General features: G+C 37.3%; 1 protein-coding gene and 1 long non-coding RNA gene across 2 annotated transcripts in view; one reads left to right on the top strand and one right to left on the bottom strand.

The window, feature by feature from the left end:
- The window catches only part of LOC116849494 (aristaless-related homeobox protein-like), a 33,563-nt gene extending 27,958 nt beyond the window's left edge, over positions 1 to 5,605 (bottom strand). The window contains exon 1 of the mRNA XM_032826686.1: positions 5,155 to 5,605. Within this exon, the coding sequence (XP_032682577.1) occupies positions 5,155 to 5,227 (73 nt within the window). The 5' untranslated portion in view covers positions 5,228 to 5,605. The remainder of the gene's footprint in view (positions 1 to 5,154) is intronic.
- LOC116849495 lies at positions 510 to 11,346 on the top strand. The gene is made up of 4 exons (XR_004379144.1): positions 510 to 943; positions 6,573 to 6,730; positions 8,829 to 9,325; positions 9,419 to 11,346. It is a non-coding gene; the product is annotated as an uncharacterized LOC116849495 (long non-coding RNA).
- Positions 11,347 to 22,105: the final 10,759 nt, after the last annotated feature.

Here is a 22,105-nt window from a genome sequence, read left to right as displayed (position 1 = left end):
AGGCTCCGCGAGAGATACCTCGAATTACTGCGTGGAGCACGAGTCATGTCCGTTGTATCGCGCTCTTGAAGCAAACCGTGAATCGTAAACGACTGTTTACGAAACATATATATACAGATTGATAGCGAAATCGTGAAACAATTCGCGCGAGAACATATAGACATTGGCCGCGCGCGCGAACACACACATGTGTGCGCATACACGCACACATACGAGCAATTTATACCTCTCATAATTTATATGTATCCGTCATATCCGGAAAATTGCTTCGTATGATTTCGCGCGAGCGCACCTCGCGCATCACGTGCGACATTTCTGCGTTTATATACCGCACAAGAGACACAGCGTGCATCCGCTGTGTACACGCGACGCTTGCGTGTCGCAACTTCGTGCCGTAAATTCGCGTTACAGCGGTTATCGTCGATCTCTTATAAATTAAAAACAAAGTAAATCCATTACAATATATCTCTTATGAAAAAAAAAAAAAAAAAAAAACAAACGGCAGGAAAGAGAGCAGTGAAGGAAAAACTTTTACACAATTCAAGATAAAAGCCTCGTCGAGGCGATCGTTTCAGATTACAACGTACACATGCAACGTTATTTTTCTACCGTTGCAGCCGTTAATATCGTGAAAATCCCGACATGTTCGCGCCGAACAATTTATATACAGAGCCGGCGCGCACCATTTTTCGCCTGCGAATTTTCCAACGTGTTCGAGGTGAATTTTTCGACGGACGGAAACACGCCGGCGCAGCTCATTTATTACAATTTTTCAATTTTCTTGCTGTTTAAACGTCATCGTGGACGACTAATTCTCGAATTAGCGCGTTTGTTTGATTAAAATCTAAAATAACGCGGGAAATATTGGCTTTTTCGGACTTCGGCCCGTGTTTTCGAATTTCGGCCTCAACGAAGCGATTGAACCATAAAAGGGAGTGCTTCAGTGAGTATTCATTGATTTTCACTTTAATGCTTCGTTTTACGTCTCCCCAACTAGAAAGGACGATGCGTAAAATGAGCTGATTTTGGCCTAAAAGGTGTAAGTATACATGTAATTTGTAATACATGTAAGGTGTATTATACATGTAATTTTATATTTCTTAAGTCACTGAATACGTAGGTAGCATTTTATCCGCCTAAATTCGTGGAAAGTGATCAAAATTCGCCTTAAAATGATCAAAATAAGTTACTTTTAATAGTAATTCGATTAATGACGACTTTGTTCTAATTATGTAATTACTCTTGTATCACAATTTAATTTCATAACTTTTTTTCACTGAAAACTTCATAATAAAACATTTCAGAAATGCTACATTCTCTTACACTTTTAGTATAACCTCTAAAGTATTGTGAAAGTCCACCATTAGCCATTTTAATATTAAAACTATATATTTTTAAAAATGTATGCAGGTGCATATTTGATGAAACGTATAAAATTATTTGCGTAAAAGAATTATTTGCGTCTTTTTTAATTTTTATATCATATTTTTTAAATTCGTCATAATTAATAAAATTTACATTTAAAGTATCTTCTTAGTTTTCAGTGGAAAATAAATTATAAAACTAAACTCTAATGCAAATAATTAAATATAATTCGAACCAAATCGTCACTAATCGAAAAAGTAATTTATTTCTACCTTATTTCGTTGACTTTAAGTCAACTTTTTACCATATTTCCACGGGTGTTTAAAGACAGATAAACATGCTATCATCATATTCAACGAAACACATTATTTAATTATTTTTTTGCATTTAAAACTGAAATATTTGATATATACAATTTTGTTGGCATTACATGTTTTTTACTTGCGATAAGTAAAATATATTATTGAAAAAGCAAAACACACGTAGCGACAATTAAATGTTTTGGTTGCAATTACTCAACATTTGGTCGATTCTATTTTAATCAAATCATGTACCAAATTTCCGTTTCGACAAGAAAATCCTTTCTGCAGCGCAAAAAGAGTGAGATTACAACAAATAACTCACATTACACTTTTTAGACCAAAATTAACCCATTTTATCCATCGTCCTTTGTCCCATCGTCATGATCAAGTTAACCCCAATCAATCATTTGTTTTACATAAGTCCCCAGATTCTGATAAATCAAGCAACACAGCATGGCAATCAGGACCTTGTTAATAATAAGGATTATTAACTCTCCGCGTAGAATGTTGGGTCTGTAAGACGGGGACGAATATTTAATGGCTCACCAAGTCTCGTAAGAGGTCCGGGAAAGTTTGAAAATAGCGCACATCTGTTTGCAGATTTTCATTTTATTATGTTGCTATCTTATAACTGAGGTCTTCCTACGTCTCTCGAAAAAGTTGTGTCCAAGAACTTCCGTTTCGGAGTGAAAGGTGCGAAAGTGAGGGCGAAGTGAATAAGAGGGGAGGAGAAGAGGCGGAAAAGCGCGGCTATACATGTCGATATCTTGATATCATCTGACCAATTTTTCATTGCAAGCTCATATTGCGGGCCACAATACAGCGTTAGCTGCATTTTTCCGTCGAGATCGACAAATGCATGTCAAAAGACAGCGGCGTTCGTGCATCCAATAAAAACACGGGAGACAGTCACATCGCCACGCGGCAACCGCTGCGCTCATCCGTGAGCCGCGGTCGCTGCCGCCAGCGTTGGTGGCGAATACACGTAATAACGCGGTTCTTTAAACTCGATAGCGCGATTTATCACGCCATGACAATTCCGCAAAGTGCATGCATCGAAACAAACGGCCGTTCTCATGCGTCCGTCCGTCCGTACGTCCGTTCTGGCCTAATCGCGCGCGCATGCACTCGCGTGTCGCAACATCGTATAGCAGTAGATTCAAGTTACACCGATCGTCACCACAGATTCGTGACCCGCGACGACCTAATTATACGTGTACGTCGCGTGTAATCGTGCAACCCTAAACTTGACGGCGCATTTCGCGACGTATGTCCCACGTATGTTCCCTCATTGTCGTACGAGATTTGCAACTGTTCGTTTACTCTGAGTCCGAGATTAAGTGTTCTTCTCGCCGCGCCTGTTTCCTCCCTCGTGCGAGCAATCGATTTGACACATAGATAGATAAGTGTGCGTTGCATCCGAGTGATTGTGTCAGCCTTATTTCAGCCACTTCGTAAAGTTTGCACATCCGCAAATTTGTCGCAAAAGTTCGTCACATAAGCGTCAAATTTATTCAAAGTACATTCCGGATTTTAGGAAGTTCAACGTTTCAGTTAAGAATATTAAATTGAAACCAAAATTCAGTTTACATAGAGTAATATCAAAGTTTTTTTTCGGTAAAGTTTTATAATATATATGTTTTTATAATATATTTTTGAATTTCTAATGAAAATTAATTATTTTGAATACATAATGATAGACTTTTTCAAAAATAGACAATAGCTTATTCAAAATTTGTGATATGTTTTAAAATCATATATATTAAATTTATAATAAAATATTCTTTGCTAAAAAGACAACTATTTCTTTAAAAAAATAATAATAAGTTGAGTAATTACTTTTAATTTAGAATGATATTTTTTCTGTGTATGCGAAAAACCACATGACAAAATATTAATTTTTATTCTCCATAAATTCTTAAATACTTTCCTTTTTCACGAATAAAGTTAAATAAATAAAAAAAAGAAAGAACGAGAAAGTCTAAAAATGTATTACGATTATCCTCCAAAATTCAAAAATTCTAACTGACACAAAAATTTTACGTTTTAATAATCTATTTCTAACAATCGAACTTGCAGCATTCAATAAACTATCTTAATTGAATTTTCTACGAAATCTTTAAATTTATGCTATTGATTTTCGTGCTATTTTCGTGAGAATAATTGAGCAAATCAAAGAAAATATCGAACGAGAAAGTCTAAAAATGTGCCGCAGTTGTCATGAAAATTCAAAATTCCTAACTGGCACAAATTTGCGTGTCAACAATTTATTTCCAGCGTGTCAACAATTTATTTCCAGCGGTCGAATTTGCAGCATTCAATAAATTATCTCCATTGTGCGATTTCTCTCAGAAAAGTACAAAATTCATACAATTGATTTTCCAATTTCAATTTATTCCAGTTCATACGAGATAATTCATTACTTGGTGCAGGAGAATAACGTTAACAGATCTCCGATAAGAACAAAGATGCATTACGATGTATGCGTCGCATTCGCGACGCAATCTACAAACAGCTACGAAAATCAGCGAGCAGTCACTTTTAATGACTTCGAAAAGCGGCCGGTTGTCATTTGCAAAATTACCGCATGATTACACGCCTTATCAGATAATGCTCGTGTATTTGACTCGCGATGTGTCGACCTAGATAACTCACTTTGTGTTACAGCGAGGGGGAAAGAGAAAGAAAGAGATAGAGAGAGAGAGAGAAAGGAGAGCGTGTCCGCCGCTATCGCATCGCGACCGATCGGTATCGGAGTAATAAAAACTGTAACGAACTTGCTAGTTGCCGGATGATCAAGGATTCCGCGAACGTTAACGAGAACGAGTGAACTTATCGATTCTACGGTTATTACGATCGTACACAAACGTTTCGCGAGCGACAAATACGATTATTTCAATTGCGCTGAACGCACGGCGTTCAAATTTTAATCGGGACGTGTGCGACGACTAGAGTGCGGACACTCGGCGAGCGAAACTTTCGGAGAAAAGCTTGGATTTACAGATGCAGCCAAGTGAGATTTCATTTGCTCGCAGATCCCGACTCTACTCGCTCCTCGATCACCGTCCACGACACGTTATAATCGTTCGTATTATTCCGAAATTCTCATTGATTACGACGTCAATTATCGAACGCGATTCTCGCGCACAAAGTTGAGGCCGAGGGAAAAGTCTCTTCCTACACTGAGAAAAAAGAACAAAATAATGGAAAATTCGTTGGTGATAAAGTTGATTTCTTCAAAATAAAGTTTATTTCTGCGAATGAACTTTATATCCTCCGCAGAGAGAAAAATTCTTTCTTTAAGAGAAGTGTCTTTCTTCCTCCGTGTGCACGTGGACGATTTATCTAGGAACAGCTGTTCGCCTTGTTTCTTGGGAGTTTCAAATCATCGCGATGGGCCGCCTACGCATCCCCGAATCCGAGAGCCCGAGACTCGAAGCTCATCACTGGCGGCTTAGCCGCGCTTCTCCGAACCTTCGTCACTCACCTTCGTCCTTACCGTGACCCAGTATCTGATCAATGCTGTATACATTCCTCTTCTGATTGTAAGTCTGCGCCATGCCTGGAGCGGAAGAGTCGGCCGGCTTGTTCGGGCGGGAGCACTGGTGCGGGGATGACTCGCGACTTTCGCGAACGTCGTCGTAGGCCGGTCGTCGTGGACGGGGCTCTCTCGGCTCACGAAGGATCACTGGCAAGTTGTAATAAATTCTCCGACGGCGGACACGCGCGCAAATCGAACCTCCCGCCGTGCCATGTGTCCCTCCGCCGTACGTCCGCGTACGTCTGCAGCCGGAGGGTTGCGAGCAGCGCGAGGGTTGCGAACGCGCGAGACTCGAGGAGGAGAACGACGACGGCGGCGAGGGACAGGCGACAGGAGAGAGCGTCGAGAACGCTGGGACGTTCCGCTCTCCACCTTCTCTCGACGGAAAATGCGTCAATCGACGGCGCACCACGAACTGGCTCGTCGGACATAAAAGCAACCCTTAATATCGCGTACACGCGCCCCACCTCGCAACCCCTAACACCGCCATATTAGCCTCTCGGCCAATGAGGGCGCGTGCTTCTCATCCAAAGCCACCCCGTAGCTGGGGGTTGAATGAAGCCTGGGCGGGGAATATTTTGCCCTTTCCGCGTAAATCTCCGGATTTTTTGTGGCCCTCTACCCGCCTCGTCCTCCCTGCCGCGCCGCTCGCCCTCTCGCCGTCTCTTTTCGCCCTTCTCGCTGTTTCCTGCTCCTCCGCATTCGATCCGTTCGGCCTACACGCGCATCTTCCCCGCTGCCTCACATCCGCGTCTTCCGCCGAGTGTCACGTTCCTTCTCCTTATTCTTCATCGCGTTTCCGTTCTTATCTTTAGTTTTCCTCGTTCGTCCACTTCCTCCATTTGATCCTGCTCTTTCACCATCTCTGATATCGAAATGCGAAGTTTGGATAATTTTGGACTGACATCGTTGCGCGATTTCCTTCCCCGCGATCGACATCGCGGATCAGTATCACTCGAAACGTCGCTGTATGAGATTGACGTTTCGCTCGTGGTAAGACCTACGTGACACTTTACCTTCAGCGACTCGAAACCGCTTTAACACATATGTAGTGTAACAATGGAGGATTTTACATTGTCCCTCGTGAACTTCAATACTCCCAAAACATTCAAACAGATCGCCGAGGTACGAGCAAATTGAAATAACGGAATAATAGAATAACCAAAAGCTTCTCTGGTAAAACTAAACCCATAACATCATTATATTACTATAGGAAAAAAAATTTAAAAGGGCTATCTTTTTGAAAGCGAAGAAAAGAGAAAGAGAGAGAGAGAAGGAGATAGAAATAAAGAAATAGGAAAATTCCCATAATCATAAAACCAAAATGTTTTGTTGCGATTATGAGGCGGTGGTGTGATTTCAAGTTTTCAGAAACGAAGGACAACTGATTGACAACCAACAACAACTGGTGGTGTATAATGAAAAAAAAACGTTCTATCTCAAGGGAATACACGTTGACTACGGTTTTAGTTGAACCAGGCCGCCACGCTCGTATGGTAAACCTGCCAGTAGTAGGCCGCAGGTAAGTAAGTTCACAGGTATACTACTTAAGGACCGTGTTTCCGAAATAATTGCGGAAAAAGTGATCGCCAAGGTCTGTCCCGGACACAATAGCGCGCGAGCCACCCCATTAAAACACGGTTACGTTTATCCTAAAACTCGTTCTAAGACAACACCTGAAAGGCGCGCACGCTCTGGACCAGCCTAAATCAATAATCTAATCCTTAGGATAAGACCACGGAACCGCGTGACATTTCAGTACCGTACGAGTTCAAGAGATTTTATCCTTTTCCTTTTCCACCGGACTCTTATTCTGCCAGCTACCTGCTCCACGCCGTCACTGGCGCAGGTAAATGACGCCAGTCGACGCCAGGTATTTCGCTGCCTATGCGAAATCGTGTCGCACTGGACTTAGCGTTATTGGATCAACGTCAATTTCCCGATAGTGACTTTGGTCGCACGCGTTAACCGCGAGTTCTCCCTGTGTAGGGTAAAACAGCCAATTATTGACACCCAATTATTGATCTTCCTTAGTCAGTGATGCTTTAGAAAAATTTACAACCTTAGTTGTAAAGATCTTTTAGAATTACTGAGTGCAGGCAAGAAGTTTAACTGCAATGTTGATCGAAATCAGGTTTATTTTCGAAGTGTCAATGACTTAGAGCCAACGCACAAGCACATCCGTATCATGTTACGTTACGTTAAGTATTGAGAATACAATGGCCATACGTAAACTTAAACTTAAGTCAACGCACAAAGAAATCCGTAAACTTAACATGTTACGGATGTTCTTGTGTGGAGGCTCTAAGGGGATGTCAGAATGTTTCATCCTAATCGTGTGCACTCAGAATTTACAAAGAGACTACAAATAGTCTTAGTGTCAATGCGTCAGAAATATTGAATTACGTAATAAGTAATTTCGAATTTTTTCTTGGAAATCTTAACATAATATTATACGAAGTTTTTATTTTCCAATAGATTCTACAAGGAAAAATTCGGTATTTATTATACAATTCGATATTACGCTAAGTGTCCAGTTTTTTATTCTTCTTTTTTATAATTCGCGGATTTTTCGAATTCTTCGTTCCACAGGAGAAATGTCATGTCATAGATCTTTCAAAGTTGATCAATTTTTATTTGTGATTAACACGACGTTTGATCACGAGGGTGTAGACTAGTATTTTAGAAAAAAAATCACCGATGGAGTTCCCACATAGATAGGCTTTAATGATTTTCACAAGGTTAGACAATCGATGATGAACATTCTGCAACTATTTTTTTGTTATATTTACAAGGCAAATATATCATATTGAATTAATAACTAAATTTATATGATACAATAATGTGTTTTTATTATACTCACGCAGCAGCAAATTTACTAAAAGATATACTCAAATCTTGATATCACATTTTACATGACTTGATATCACATTTTATGACTTGATATCACATGTTTCCTTCACAGTTCTATTTCACCATTTTGTGTAATACATATTGTTACATTCGCGCTTGCACTCGCGCTCACGCACGGGAAAATGACTGAACTCGTTTTTTTTTAAAGAACAAGAAGCTTTACTATTTACAGCAATTCCGTATAATTTTACAAACTGAATACAAGATTGACACACGTCCGCTCGCGATCGCGACTCGTCGTCAACTCTCTCTTTTTATTTATTATAAAACAGCTGTTCAGGCAACCAGCAGTTGAGCAACATCGTGAACCTTTCTTCTAACTGTTCTTCCGCCGCCAAAACAATCCCCGAACGTTCTTCCAGAGCGCGAGCATAACACATATGAATACCATCTTTGCTTAAAATGATAGATAGAAAATAATAGAAATTGCTGACTTTTTCTTTCCAATTGGTGATTTTACATTTTACAGAACACTCTTAAGAAACTTCATAAATAAATTATATTGTAGTTTATCGTGTCTTTTGTAAACATATATTTGCATTCAGTCTTCTAACAAAGCATTTTCTATCATCCATTATTTTAAGCAAGGATATGAACCACTCATAAGGGACGCAACGAATTGACTGATGATAAACTGTTGCTGCTAAATTTACATATGCCTATCTGTCTGAGTTGACATTTTCTGTAAAAACGTGCTTTCCCCACAGGATGCAACGGTTCACGAGATCCCGATTTGCCACGACTCGACGGCACGATGACGTATACACGAGAATATACCGATCTCTGAATTGATTTGATCGTACAGAATGTTTGTCGCCATCCGTATAAAGGCGTGAGTGTTCGATCACGTCGGCGCCCGCCTCATAGTCGGGCTTTATCATGCAAATACGGCATCGACACTCGGTTGTTGTGACGATGAAAAATAGATTTATCAAGGTGCTGCTGCGCGACACGCCTAATAAAATTGTCAAGATCGCAAAAATACGCGCGAATGTGTTTCTGTGTTTCCTCGAGCCCCGCCATAACGATACGCAAACGCATGTGCAAATATTTAATGTTGAACGTGTAAAATGTAATCGCGATCTCATGGTGGTATATTAACCAGATAGAATTCTCGGACGAGTAACGGGATGCGACACGGAACGCAGGACAATGAGGACGAACGGTGGACCAAGCCAGACGAGAAATGTTATTCCACATCCGGGTAAGGGATTCGTAAGACCGGCTGATCGCACAGGTCATATAACGTACAGTAGCCAATGCTACTGTAGATTTTTACACTACTTTGTGGTTTTAGCCGTCCCAAAGAATGACGTCTAATCGGATTGTAATTAAGGGGGTTCCATTGTCAGGCGCGTCCCGGCATTAGGACGCTTATCCGTACGATTCCGCCCCGGCGAAGGACAATTTTACCTGTTGAGACTGTCTCGCCGACAAAATTTTTCGAAGAATAAGCGAAAGAACCGTTAGAAACGCAACTTGCGTCTCTAACGGTTCTCTCTCGTTTATTCTTCAAAAACTACAGAACTACGAAACGAAAATTCAAAAAGTGGGACACACTTTCTTGAAATATTATAATACTGATATCCGAATATCGAGATATATGCTAATTAGATCTGTAGTCTGACTGTTATACCAAAAAAAGGACATTCTTATTTGGACAATATCTTCATTCTTGATATGTCAATCTTCGAATGAGATTATGGCGTTAAACAAAGGTGAGTTACTTGCCAAAATATATTTTATATAAATATATATATTTATATATATATTTCATATATATTCATATGAATATATATATTCATATATTCATATATATATTCATATATATATTCATATAAATATTCAACGAAGAAAAACCTTGTGTTCTTATTACTCCAAAATAATTTTTATTATTAGAAAGCACAAAATATTAGATTGGGAATATAATATTTTTAAATATATATTATGCTCTAGATTCCTCCATCCATTTAAAATTAATATATTCAAATTAACAATTATTGTTTCACGTATAAGTGACGATTATAATTCTGTTAGAAGGATTTTTAAATTTTAAATTTCAATAATATTATTATTTTATTTGAACATTGTAACAATCTCATAAGATATACAATATGATTATTTTGATAATAAAGATATTTTCTACCGATATTTAAAAACCATATTCTCAACTCAATATTTTTTATGTGTTTCCAATAATGAAAATTATTTTTGGATAATAATAACACAGATTTTTTTCGTTGAATTATATAAAATATATTCTGGACTAAAAAAAGTGAGTTACTCTAAGATTTAATTTTGAAGTTTTAATTTAAATCTTAAATTGTCTCTCCAGTTGAATCGCGATATACGTGACGTTATATCTATAATCGTAATTTAACAGAAAAACTCACATATAATAAATAATTCAAATATAAATATCTTATTTAAGTCAAGAAACGTCTCAGTAAGACTCTCACATCATCAATTTCCCGAAATATTGAAACTGTCTGGTTGTATGCACACATATATATACACAGCCGAATGCATTAGTATCTATTTATTTGAGTTTAACAAATAATGTACTTAAATAGGTTGATATTAATACTCTTGTATGTATATATACTGTTTTCGGAATAATAATTCTTTTTTTAAACAATTGTATATTTCGGGAACATTGGATCTTGAAGTATTGTCACGATATTCGGATTTCAGTATTTTCGAGAAATTGTCCTAGTTTCCGAATTTCGAGATATCGATTTTTCGGGACAATGAATGTCCCGAAAACAAACAATGAACTAAGGACTCAAATATGGACAGCACTGTCTGGACATGTCAATCTGATAGAGATAATATTGGTTTTTAGTTTATATTGCACTATAAAAATTGCACACAGGCTCTCATTGACATTTTTAACCGACTTAAATTAAAAGGTGATTTTGTTCTGTATGTTTATTTGTTTGTTTGCATGTTTTCTCAGAACACACTCGAGAATTATAAGAGATATTGAAATGAATTTTTCTAATTTGTTTAGTTACAAGTTACAGTTATAAATGTTATCTACAAATCTTAGATTAGTGTTGCTACACGAATTTGTCCAGACAATTTGAAATTTAGATAATCCCATTACTTTCTTGTAAGACCTGAGAACATGTAGAGATACAAAACGAAATTTTTATTGATTTTTATTAGAGTATAGTAAATAATTAAACAGTATAATATTAATAGAGTAATTTTATATTAATAATATTGGTACAGCATAATAATTAGTATTAGTATAGCATAGTAATAAATAATTAATATAATATTAGTAATGTATAGTAGTATTACAGTATAATAAATAATTAAAAAGTATAAAATAAAAAAGTTTGTTAACAAATAAACCATTTTCAAGAACCTCAAAATCCCTAAAAATATAAAATAATTTTGTATTATTCCTATATAGTATAACCCTATTCTAATATTCTAATACTATTAAAAGTCGGTGCGGAAAAAATACGTTGGATAAGTGATTAACTATTTAACTATAAGAAAGTAAATAACAAAGGAAGATATGATTATTGACTCAATCAAATAGATTTTAGACTACTAGTATCGTTAGAATATTAAAATACGATTGTATACTGATTGAAAATTATTCCATATTTAGTCGGATATATATTTCATTCACGCGATATATAGTTATCCTACGTTAAGGATTATCTCGAATGATGAAATTTCGATCTTTGGAAATTGCCAGTAATTAGTCGACGAATCAACAGGCGTGAACTAATTGATAGGGATTGCGCGCATCGCGACGAGTAATCCTGTAGGGAGCTAAATTCGCGCGACGTTCGTGAACTTTAACACAGATTCGTCCGTGTGCCCGTGTATCTGTCATGTAAATCGACTTTGCGTTATTGTGTATAATACATCATATCGAATAGGAGAGACACTTTAATGAGCTTAATTAACCCGATAGGATTATGATATAATTATATTTTGCTGAAACTAAACGTGTGTTCGAAAGCTAAAATCGAATATTTATCGGAAGGCATTCTCTCCTCGAGTCCTTAACATTTTCAACTTGTGTAAACGTCCCGAGATGTTTCTCCAATTATGTCATTAATTCAAAAAATGACCTCAGGTTCTTCGTTCGCGCTTCGTCAAAGACAAGCGAGACTTGATCTTGGAGACCACAAACCGCTGCTTTGAATTCGCAAATCGCACGATGAAACTCGAACACAGCGGTTCTCTCAATACACTCATCGGGCCAGTCTCCCTCGCTGTTTCTCCAAATGTGCTTCAAAAGCATTCGAATTTCATCTAATAAGTTCACCGAAACTTTAATGTTCGGACCTTTCAAACTGTTTATGTAACTTTTAAAGCAACTAAATTAATTTTATGAGCTACTAACTTTAAGCTTAACTTAGTTAAGCTATGTAGGAGTGCGTTTTGAATTTTAATGCTTACGACAGGAAGCGTCTAACGATTGGTTTTGACTGTCGTCTGCACTTTTACGGTGTAAAGAACAACATAACAAAAAATATAAAAAGCAACAGACACTGAAGCCTGTATTAACAGGTATTACTTGAAATTTGTCTTAAGTGAAATATACTCAGGTTTAAATTCCTAATCAGAGTTCAGAATGAGAGTTGTTTTTATCAATTTATCAATCATATAAATATTACATATATCATATAATTCAAGTGGAAAACTTGGACCTAATTCTAAATAAAAAATTGAGTATCTGAAACAAGTTTTAGCTGATGTTTATTAATACAAACTTAAGATTCGAATTTTGAGTTAGGTAAGAGTTTGTCAGTCAAATCGCAATTATAAATACAAATGTCATTTAAATTATATAATTCAACTAAAAAACTTGCATCTAAAGCTGAATAAAAGTCTGAGTATCTCGTGAAATAAGTTTCAGATGACAACTATTAATACTTAAAGGTCAGATTATAGATCTAATTAGTATATATTTACGATGTCTACACAATTTATTATAATTGTTTATATAATAATAAATATAATATTAGATATTGTTTATAATTTCAATATAATTATTTATTATAACTTGTACTTGCGTGTATATTGTATGATAGGATCAAATCGGATAAAAATAACATATGAAACAGTTGTTATTTTTTTATTTCAACCGACAACAGTCTCAAAGCTTATTTTAATCCGATTCGCTTCGATCTACCTTAAATGTATGCTAACTAGATCAATCTAATTATTAAAACTACGTTAATAGCCCTTACTTGAACCTTGCCTCACGTAAAATATGCGAATTTAAATTTAGATTTAAGTTTTTCCGTTAAATCACACATACACGTACACTTATATAATAGACTGCGCACTTTTACGGGGCGGCTGATGATAAGATAGTCCTTCTCATTTTAAGAAAGAAATGTAGGAGAAATAAAAGAGAGTGAAACATAGTGACGCATTGATCATGTAAAACGCTTCTCTTCCTTTTCGTTTTTTATGCAATTGGACAATAAGACTTGATAATAAGAGTAATAATAGTCCTTACTTAAAACTCGTCTCATGTGTGATACTTAGATTTCAATCTAGAGTTAGATGAAAGCTTTTTCAGTTGAATCGTAACTGCAGATATAAATGTCACATTTATGTGTCATAATTCAATTGAAAAACTTGGACCTGACTCTGAATAAAAATCTGAGTATCTCATCTGAGACAAGTTTCAAGTAATGATTATTAATACAGACCTTAGACTTTAGATAATTAAACAAGAAAAACGTCTTAATCTCTTACGTCTCAATCAGTCTTTCTTACTAATGCTTACTTCATCTCTTCTATATCTGCGCAGTCTATTCTATATGATATATAGAATTGTATTATATATATGTAACGTTGTATCTGTAAAAGTAAATCAATTAAAAAACTCACATATCTAATTCTAAATTTAAATATATCTCAATTAAAATTTGTCTCACATGAAACACTCAGATCTGAATTTAGAGTTATATCTGAGTTTTTCTATTGAATCACATGATATATATAACACAATATTTACAATTGCACGATTCCCCCCATTGAAAAACTCCCATCTCACACTGAACTCTCTAAAACATGTCTTAGTATCTTAGTTGTCTTAATAAATATTTTTCGATCTCAACCAAAAGAACTTTACAAACGTTTAATTGAGAATAACAACACGTTGTTCTAGCCGTAAATCCGCAAAACAGTACGCTTTCTTTCTCTCTCTTTCTCTCTCTCTCTCTCTCTCTCTATTTTTTTTTAACGATGGTCATTTGCATACTATGGAAAATAGCTGTGATAGTTTTTTTCCTCGAAAATTCGTCCCGTAAACAAGGGCCGTGTTCCGCGAGCTATTCCCCGGGATTAAATGATCAGCCCTCGTACATTTGCGTATTCATGGAGTTCTTGGTTTCGTAGCTATCGCTCGGTAGCTACGCCGCGTCGCGTCGTGTCGCGCAGAGCTGCGGGTTCATATAAAGATACATCTCCGCCGTAGCCCGCCCGTAAACAGCCTTCGCTCCGTTTATCCTATAAAAGTCAGCAGTTCTTGAGACTCGGTTTATCCGGCGTGCCAGTCGACAAAGCCTGGTTGCGCCTCGGGGGCCAATAACGCGACGCCCCTGACATACAACCACGAAAGAGCGACGCAAACCCCGTTGCCGCCTCCATGCCGACGTCGCGTGGCGACCTCCTCGTGTCGGTTAAATCGCGTTGTTGTCATCCGAAAGAGATCCAGCTTCGCGGCGACAGGAAAAACCAGCGAAAGCAATTCACGGTCGAGGGATCTACGTCATCGGGAGTATCTTTCGCGTTGTAAAAATAGAAGAAATTTATACTATTAATCGCGATCCGTGGCTCGCCATGGACGTTCCTTTTTAAGGTACATTTCAGGGCGCGTCAATAAACTGCCAATTAAAGGACGATCGAACAAAATTAGGTTATTGAAACTATGAATCCGGGACGCACGCGTTGAATTATATTTTTCATATAATATAAAAAATACATAGCAGAGGTGAAATCGATAACCTTTGAAGCTCTACTGATAATTTTGATCATTCGCTTCAATTCAGTTCTTACTCATGCGTTGTAATTATATTTTCTGTGATACTCGATTCTTTGATATTGTCTATAATTTTTTCTTAATAAGCAAAATTATAAGCAATATCTTTGATATTGCTTATAGTCTCTCTTTATTATTTCAGCTTTATTACTTCAGCTTACAATACTAAGAAATTCTTAGTTTACCTTATTTACCCTTATTTTACATTCTTTCTTACACCTACTCCACCTTCCACCTTCTTTTCCTTTTTCGCTTTTTTCCTAGATATTTATTATCCTACTCCTTCTCTTTTACCTTTTTACCTTTTATCCTAAATATTTCTTATCCTATACTTGGCCTGACATTGCTTATAATTTTCTCTTAATTTTCTCTTATTTTCTCTTATTTTCTCTTAATGTATATAATAATGTAAATATTAAATAGATAAAATAATAATAAGTAGTAAATATTAAATAATGTAAATGTAAATATATAATAAAGTTAAATATATAATAAATATTAATAATTTTTTTCTTAACCATAATCTGCATTTTTCTCTATTTCTCTCTATTTTTTTCTCTCTCTCTCTCTCTCTTTAATATTTATAATTTTAAGATTTAAGATATTTTTATACAATTGCACGATTCTTTACATCAGAGCTCGAAATTAGTTACTCATTTCGGCCGATTCTCAGCAGCTACATCTTCTATCTTCTCCTTGCCGCGAGCGGGTCGCAAAAGTGACGGTCGAGCCACCAAGCTTGAAGCCGTGACTGACCGCGACAGTCATTTTCGTGGCCCGCTCGCGGCAAGGGAAAGGCATAGCTTCCGAGAATCGGCCGAAATGGGCAACTAATTCTGCAGTTGAGAAACGTAATTCAACAATTAACATATTTTTGTTTCGCTCATTACGTCAAAAGAAAGAACGTTCTTCTTTTGAAAGTATCTTTATTTTTGACATATAAATCTTAAAATGAAATTGTATAGCGTTGAACAAAGATAAATGATTTGTATATATTTATATACATTTTATATGTGTGATTTAAAAAGGAAAAATGTATTTTTATTATTAAAAAATCATTTTCATGAGAAGAAAGCACAACATTGGGAGTGATATTTTTAAATGTTGGGAGGAGATGTCATTATTATCAAAATAATTATTTTGCACATGAAGCTATTATTTCTTATAAGATTATTATAGTATTCAAGTAAAATTGTTGAAATTTCTGAAATTTAAATTCAAAAAACTTTATTGAAATTTATAACATTAAAATTCCTCTAACAAAATGATATATCGTTGCTTATATATGAAATAAAAATTGTTAATTTTAGGTGGATATACTAATTTTTTTCTATGCACTTCGTATTCACTTATAAGACTCTTAAATTCTTTATAGACAGCTTTGGTCGTCGAGATCCAAGCCATACGGACTACTTATTCGCACGCTTCTCGCTTCGTTTATCTCATAAAATTCAGTGATTCTTCGCCCTCATCCGGCGACAACAATACGCGCCATAGCCTCGGGGGCCAATAACGACGTCCTTGATACCCCGTCCTCCCTTAGAGATTCTCACCCCCTTTATGTGGAAAGAAAGCCGGCGTCAATTTGAAGCACACATTATCCCGTCTTTCTCTTTTTATAACGACAGCAATTAACTTCGCCGTGTGTGTTTACCTCGCGTGTCCCGATCAATCGTGCAAGTGCCGCGATATACACGCGTGTGAGCTATTAACAAATCCGATCGTTGAAGCCACGAGATTCCGATTGGTGAGGCACGATTTTCTTTTGCGTTTTCGTTACGTCCTGTCGGAAGCCAATTCATGAGAGCACTCGACACAACGTGTTGGCCTAAACGGAACGTTTCGCGACGAACACTATTTGCACCAACGACGAACAGAGACTCGCGCGAAACTTAATCGAAAAAGCAAAATTGTCTGGCGCGCGTCTCGAGGACGACGACAGTCGAACTGTGCGAATGCAGGCGCACCGAGCGATCTAACTTTTAACACTCGCCGTTTCACGTCAGTTATGGACGTCGGTAATTCCCGTTGGGGTGGCGTTTGATCTTCGCGCCGGTTCGCCGAGCCCATTGTGAATTGTATCTGCTTCCTTTGCGCCCCCGATTCCGCTCCACCTCGCCTTTCCACGCCGCGAGCAGCGAGCCACCTCTCTTTTGCAGATTTAATGCTGCCTATTGTAGGGCCCAGGCGGTGCCTTACATACCTTCCTCGTCTCCTTCCTGCCTTCTCGCGCTCCTGCCTCTCTTTCGGTCGTACCCACGGTCTCGTAGAGACCCCGTTTATTCGTCCTCCACAGATCCATGATGTAACAATTACGCCCACGAGTTATCACCCCGGCGGCAAGATCGCGCGTCAAAGGAACACCTTCCCTCCTTCCCCGCTCACGCTCTAAGCGGGCGAAAGCGATCTCTCTATCTTGGTGAAGTCAACGGCACTTGGTGAAGGTTCTATGTTAACGCACCTCAAGAAACAAGTATCATTTTCGAGAAAACGCGCCAGAGTCGCGGCCGCGGAAGTGAAAATCTGGATGAACGGACGAACGAATCGTACACCTTGTGATATTGTGTAACCTCCTGAACGAGGAACACGGAATCCTGTTCATGAATCCCGTTCTTATCGGGTGAACCTTTCGAGCTTTCTGATTCCTGATATTTTAGAAAACGCGTTTAACTTCTCTTAATTGGCTATGGTTATGCAAAAATGATCCAACCCATACGTTTCGAGAAAACTGAAGACGAAAATTTGATACATAATTTATAAAGTATCAATAACACTGAGGATCTTCGCAATCGTTTAAAAAGTCAAATGTGATCAATTTTGTCCTTACAAGTATTCGTTGGCAAACTTAATTCTTTAAAAAGCAATGAGTAAAAGCGACGTAACTAATAAAAAATGGCATGATTAGTAGAAAACAAAAAGTATTAAGGTATTTTTAAATAATTTTAGTCATCTACAAAGCTTGAATTTTTTTTGTTTTATGTAGAAAGACGTATATGGGACTATTCATTGGTATTAAAAACTCAAACATCATAATTTTGTAGATTGGATATCTCATTCTATACCGGTGCTTGAAACGAAGCAGATATATATTTGACTCTCGACAGAGAAGAGAGAGATAGATACAGAAATGTTTATTGGCGTCCTGGGACATGTTCTCTCAAGCGCTTAAAGCAATGTACATTGTACAGTTGCCGTACAAAAGAAATAAAAGAAAGAAACAATAAAAAAACAATAATGTAAAATAAAGAGAACAAAACACACAAAGAAACAAAATTATTTATATATACATATAAAAAAATGCAGAATATTTTTAAAGAGAAAAATATAAAAAAATAAATAAAAATAAATACAAAAGTAAAGTTTAGAAAAAATAATTGATTTTCGCCTTACAAAATGGTAGAAAAATAATTTGGCCAATTCACACAGCCGACGTATCGTATTGCTTGTGAAAACAAATACAAATAATATTTTTCTTTAAACACCGAAGACAGATTTTTTGATTGAAATATGATTCCAATTATGTGAAGATCTGAAAGATCTTCTATCAAGTTCAGTGCGACATACTTGGATAATAAGATCTAGAGAAAGTCTTAATCTTTCTCTATCAACATTCTCTTTCCGAAATTTAAATTTTTCAAACAAATAATTCGGTCTATGCGAGCTTAGAATTGAATAGACAAAACAAACCATGAAATGTTTCCTCCTCATGTCGACCTTTAGCCATTTTAATTCATTAAGATACACAGTTATTTGCAGGAATCTGCTTATTCGGAAAATAAATCTTACATATACGTATATTTAAAATAATCTAATTATACATTCAATAACCCATATTGATGTTGCTAAGAACTGCACAACAGTAGTCAAAATATGGAAATATCGAAGTTGTAACAATGACTTAGGTACGGAAAAGTACAGAAAATGTGAAAAGTTGACTATGTAAATGAGAGAGGGAGGAGAAGAGAGAGAGAGAGAGAGAGAACGATTTCGAGGCAAAGAAAAAAAGTTTGCAACTGAACGGAATAGACGTATCGAGTGCCCCGAGAAAAAAGGAAAGATAGAAAAGAAAAAAAAATACAAACTCGTATGCAAAATGATACTGAAGAAGCGCACGCGGACAGGATATGTACAAGGATCGACAAAGAGAAGAGATCGGACGCAACAAACGGCGACTACGCCGCTGCTAAATAAACTGAAGCCTCCTCTCTGTACAGAGGTCCGGGACTCGTGGGGGGAGGAAGGGGCTGTGGGGACGACCGGGGAGGCTCGCTGCACACCCCGGCGTGACTGCTGGGATTTTATTAACTTCTGCACAACGGCGGCGCGCCGCACATTTCGCTCGTAGAGCAGAGAGAAAACGGAACCGACCTCGAGCCCGACAAACAGCCAAATAAAGAGATAGTAATTATTGTGTTTGTGCCCGGTTTATTTCTTCGCCGCTGGCTCGTTCGGATGAAACTCCGGCTCTCCTCGATCTACCTCACCCTCTCACCTCTCTCCCCTCTTTCTCTCTCTCCTTCTACCACTCGCAGTGCGTCGCGACGTACACCTTTGATGGACTTGGTTTTGTGCGTCACCTCGCGAAAAGTCGAGTCGTGATTTTTCTTTTTTCGCTTTTCCTCGTTTCGCAACTATTTGGACTGCGAGATGTCAATTTCAATTGGCAGCAGAGTCGAAATATACGTATTATGAAAGTATTTGGAAAAGTTTTCAATTGGAAAAATCCTGTTATTATCCTGTTATTATCCTGTTTAAAATCCTGTTATTAAACACAAAGAACACAAGAATGGAAGGACAATGAAAGGAAAATTGTCGAGGTTATGTGCAAAAGCAATTTTTTTAATGGTATACACGCAAGTACAATTAGAATAAGGGAACGTTTCGACTAGAATATATGGTTATTTTTAAACCTATTAATCGCAATATAATTGAAATATGTCCATAAAAAAATATAAACAGACAAATATGTATATAGAGAGTTACCCTAGTAGAAATTGAATTTCGTCGTTGTCTAGCCACGAGATAGTGGATTTTATATCTGATACCACTATTAGCTAGTAATGTAATATTCACTTCTCCTAGTGGCTAGATAAATAAGTTAGCTGATGATTAAGCAAACAAAATTACAGTTATGAAAATGAAAAATCGTAAGTACTTGCTAGCCAGTAATGTCACACTCAATTCTGCTTCTTTGAAACTTTTATGAAATTAACGTATCTTCAATTTTTATTTGCTACTTAATTTTTAAATGATAATGGCGATATAATAGCTAGATTATATATTTTAGGACAGCCATCTGTGCTTTATCATATTTGATATGTAATGACTAGACAACAGTTATATCAACAATGATATAACTGTTGTCTAGTTGATATAATCTGATTCTTCATTTCAGCGAATAATCAGTCAGTAATGAATTAGTAACGAGCTAGAAAATGTTATCTAGCCTGTATTAGCTAGATACTAACTTTTGACTCAACCCGACTACATTACATTTTTACTTAGGTATATTTTTCAATAAACAGCGAACGCATAAGTAGTCTCATTGGAACCATTGTTCTCGAGAGATTCCGCCGGCTAGTTGGCAAACCAGATAGGAGTTCCTCAAAAATCAATGAGTAATACATCTTTGCTATAAAATGGAATACTAGGATATCGCTACACGGAAAAAAATGCTGTTGTATCAATATAATTAGTCAACAGCGCCATAATCGGAATAAATCTTTTTGACTCAATAGCGATATTATCGAAACTAATACTAAACTTAATATTAATTATAGTAAAGCTTTAATTGCAAAATAAAAATAATTACAAAATAGTAAGTTAGTGCAAGTAAAACTTTGGTTGCAATAACCACAAAATTGTTTATTAAACTAGACATTATAATTCTACGTACAAATCTCATATAGTTGTCATTTATATTATTGGCATTTACCATGTTTTTCCCTAAGATTACTGAAAGAAATTATCCGATAAAAAATTAACAAACGGATATTTCCGATCAAAATGCCGATAAATTTTGATATCCGATCAGGATATCCGGTTAAATTTAATCGAATACTTCCGATCATAATAGCATTTCATCAGATAAACCGATCAAAAAATTATGAATCGATATTTTTCATCGGATGTTTCCTGATCGGATACAAAGATTTATCGATATTTTAATCGGAAATATCCGTTTGTTCATTTCTTATCGAATAATGTATCTCAGTATGAAGATTTCCATCGTGTTGTCTAGGAGAAACGGAATTATTCCGGTCAGAGACCTTTTCGAATAATTTCGCGATATCTGCTCAAATCCACGAGAAGTGATACACGAGAAGTCGCGTAGGGAAGAGGTAGAAGGGGATGAGTTCCGAGTTGCCTCATCGGGATGAGATTCGTCTCGATTCGCGGCAAACCCTTATCGTGTGAGAATCCGCGAGGATGCAACTGCAATTAATAGGCGCCGAGTGAACGCGCGATCACAGGACTAAACGTATCAAGGTGTACCGATCTAAATGTATCGCGGAGTGGCGGCAGGACATTCGGAAGTCCGACCAGTCATCGGCTTTGATCCGTTATAGCCGACATAGCACGTGGCAGTAAACGCTCCCCCGGACGAGCCTCGCCGTCTCTCCGCCATCCTCTCCTCGAGATCGCCCCCGCCGTCCCCTGCCTATCTACATTCACGGAGAATTCCAAATGATCGCGAAATAACCGCTCACTTATATCAATTCACCGGCTGCCTCTTTATAAAGGCGCATTCACGCGTGCCATCCACGATCCTGCCCCTACGCACGTCAAGGACCGCTCTGCCCTCGCCCCTCGACATCCCTGTTCAGTGGTGGATTACCCTGCGTCACCCTCGAGGCGGAGAGTAATTCGGTTTCTCTCGTCCCGTCAAGAGATCCTGTTGATCAGTGAAAAATAATATTTCAAGCGCTCTCCTCGCCTCTCTCTCTCTCTCTC

This window comes from Odontomachus brunneus, unplaced genomic scaffold (assembly GCF_010583005.1).
Source record: "Odontomachus brunneus isolate Ranch 3 - 2012 unplaced genomic scaffold, Obru_v1 Obru_scaffold_117, whole genome shotgun sequence".
NCBI lineage: Eukaryota > Metazoa > Arthropoda > Insecta > Hymenoptera > Formicidae > Odontomachus > Odontomachus brunneus.
The sequence above is the reverse complement of the archived record's forward strand: the minus strand, read 5'-3'. Positions and strand labels throughout refer to the sequence as shown.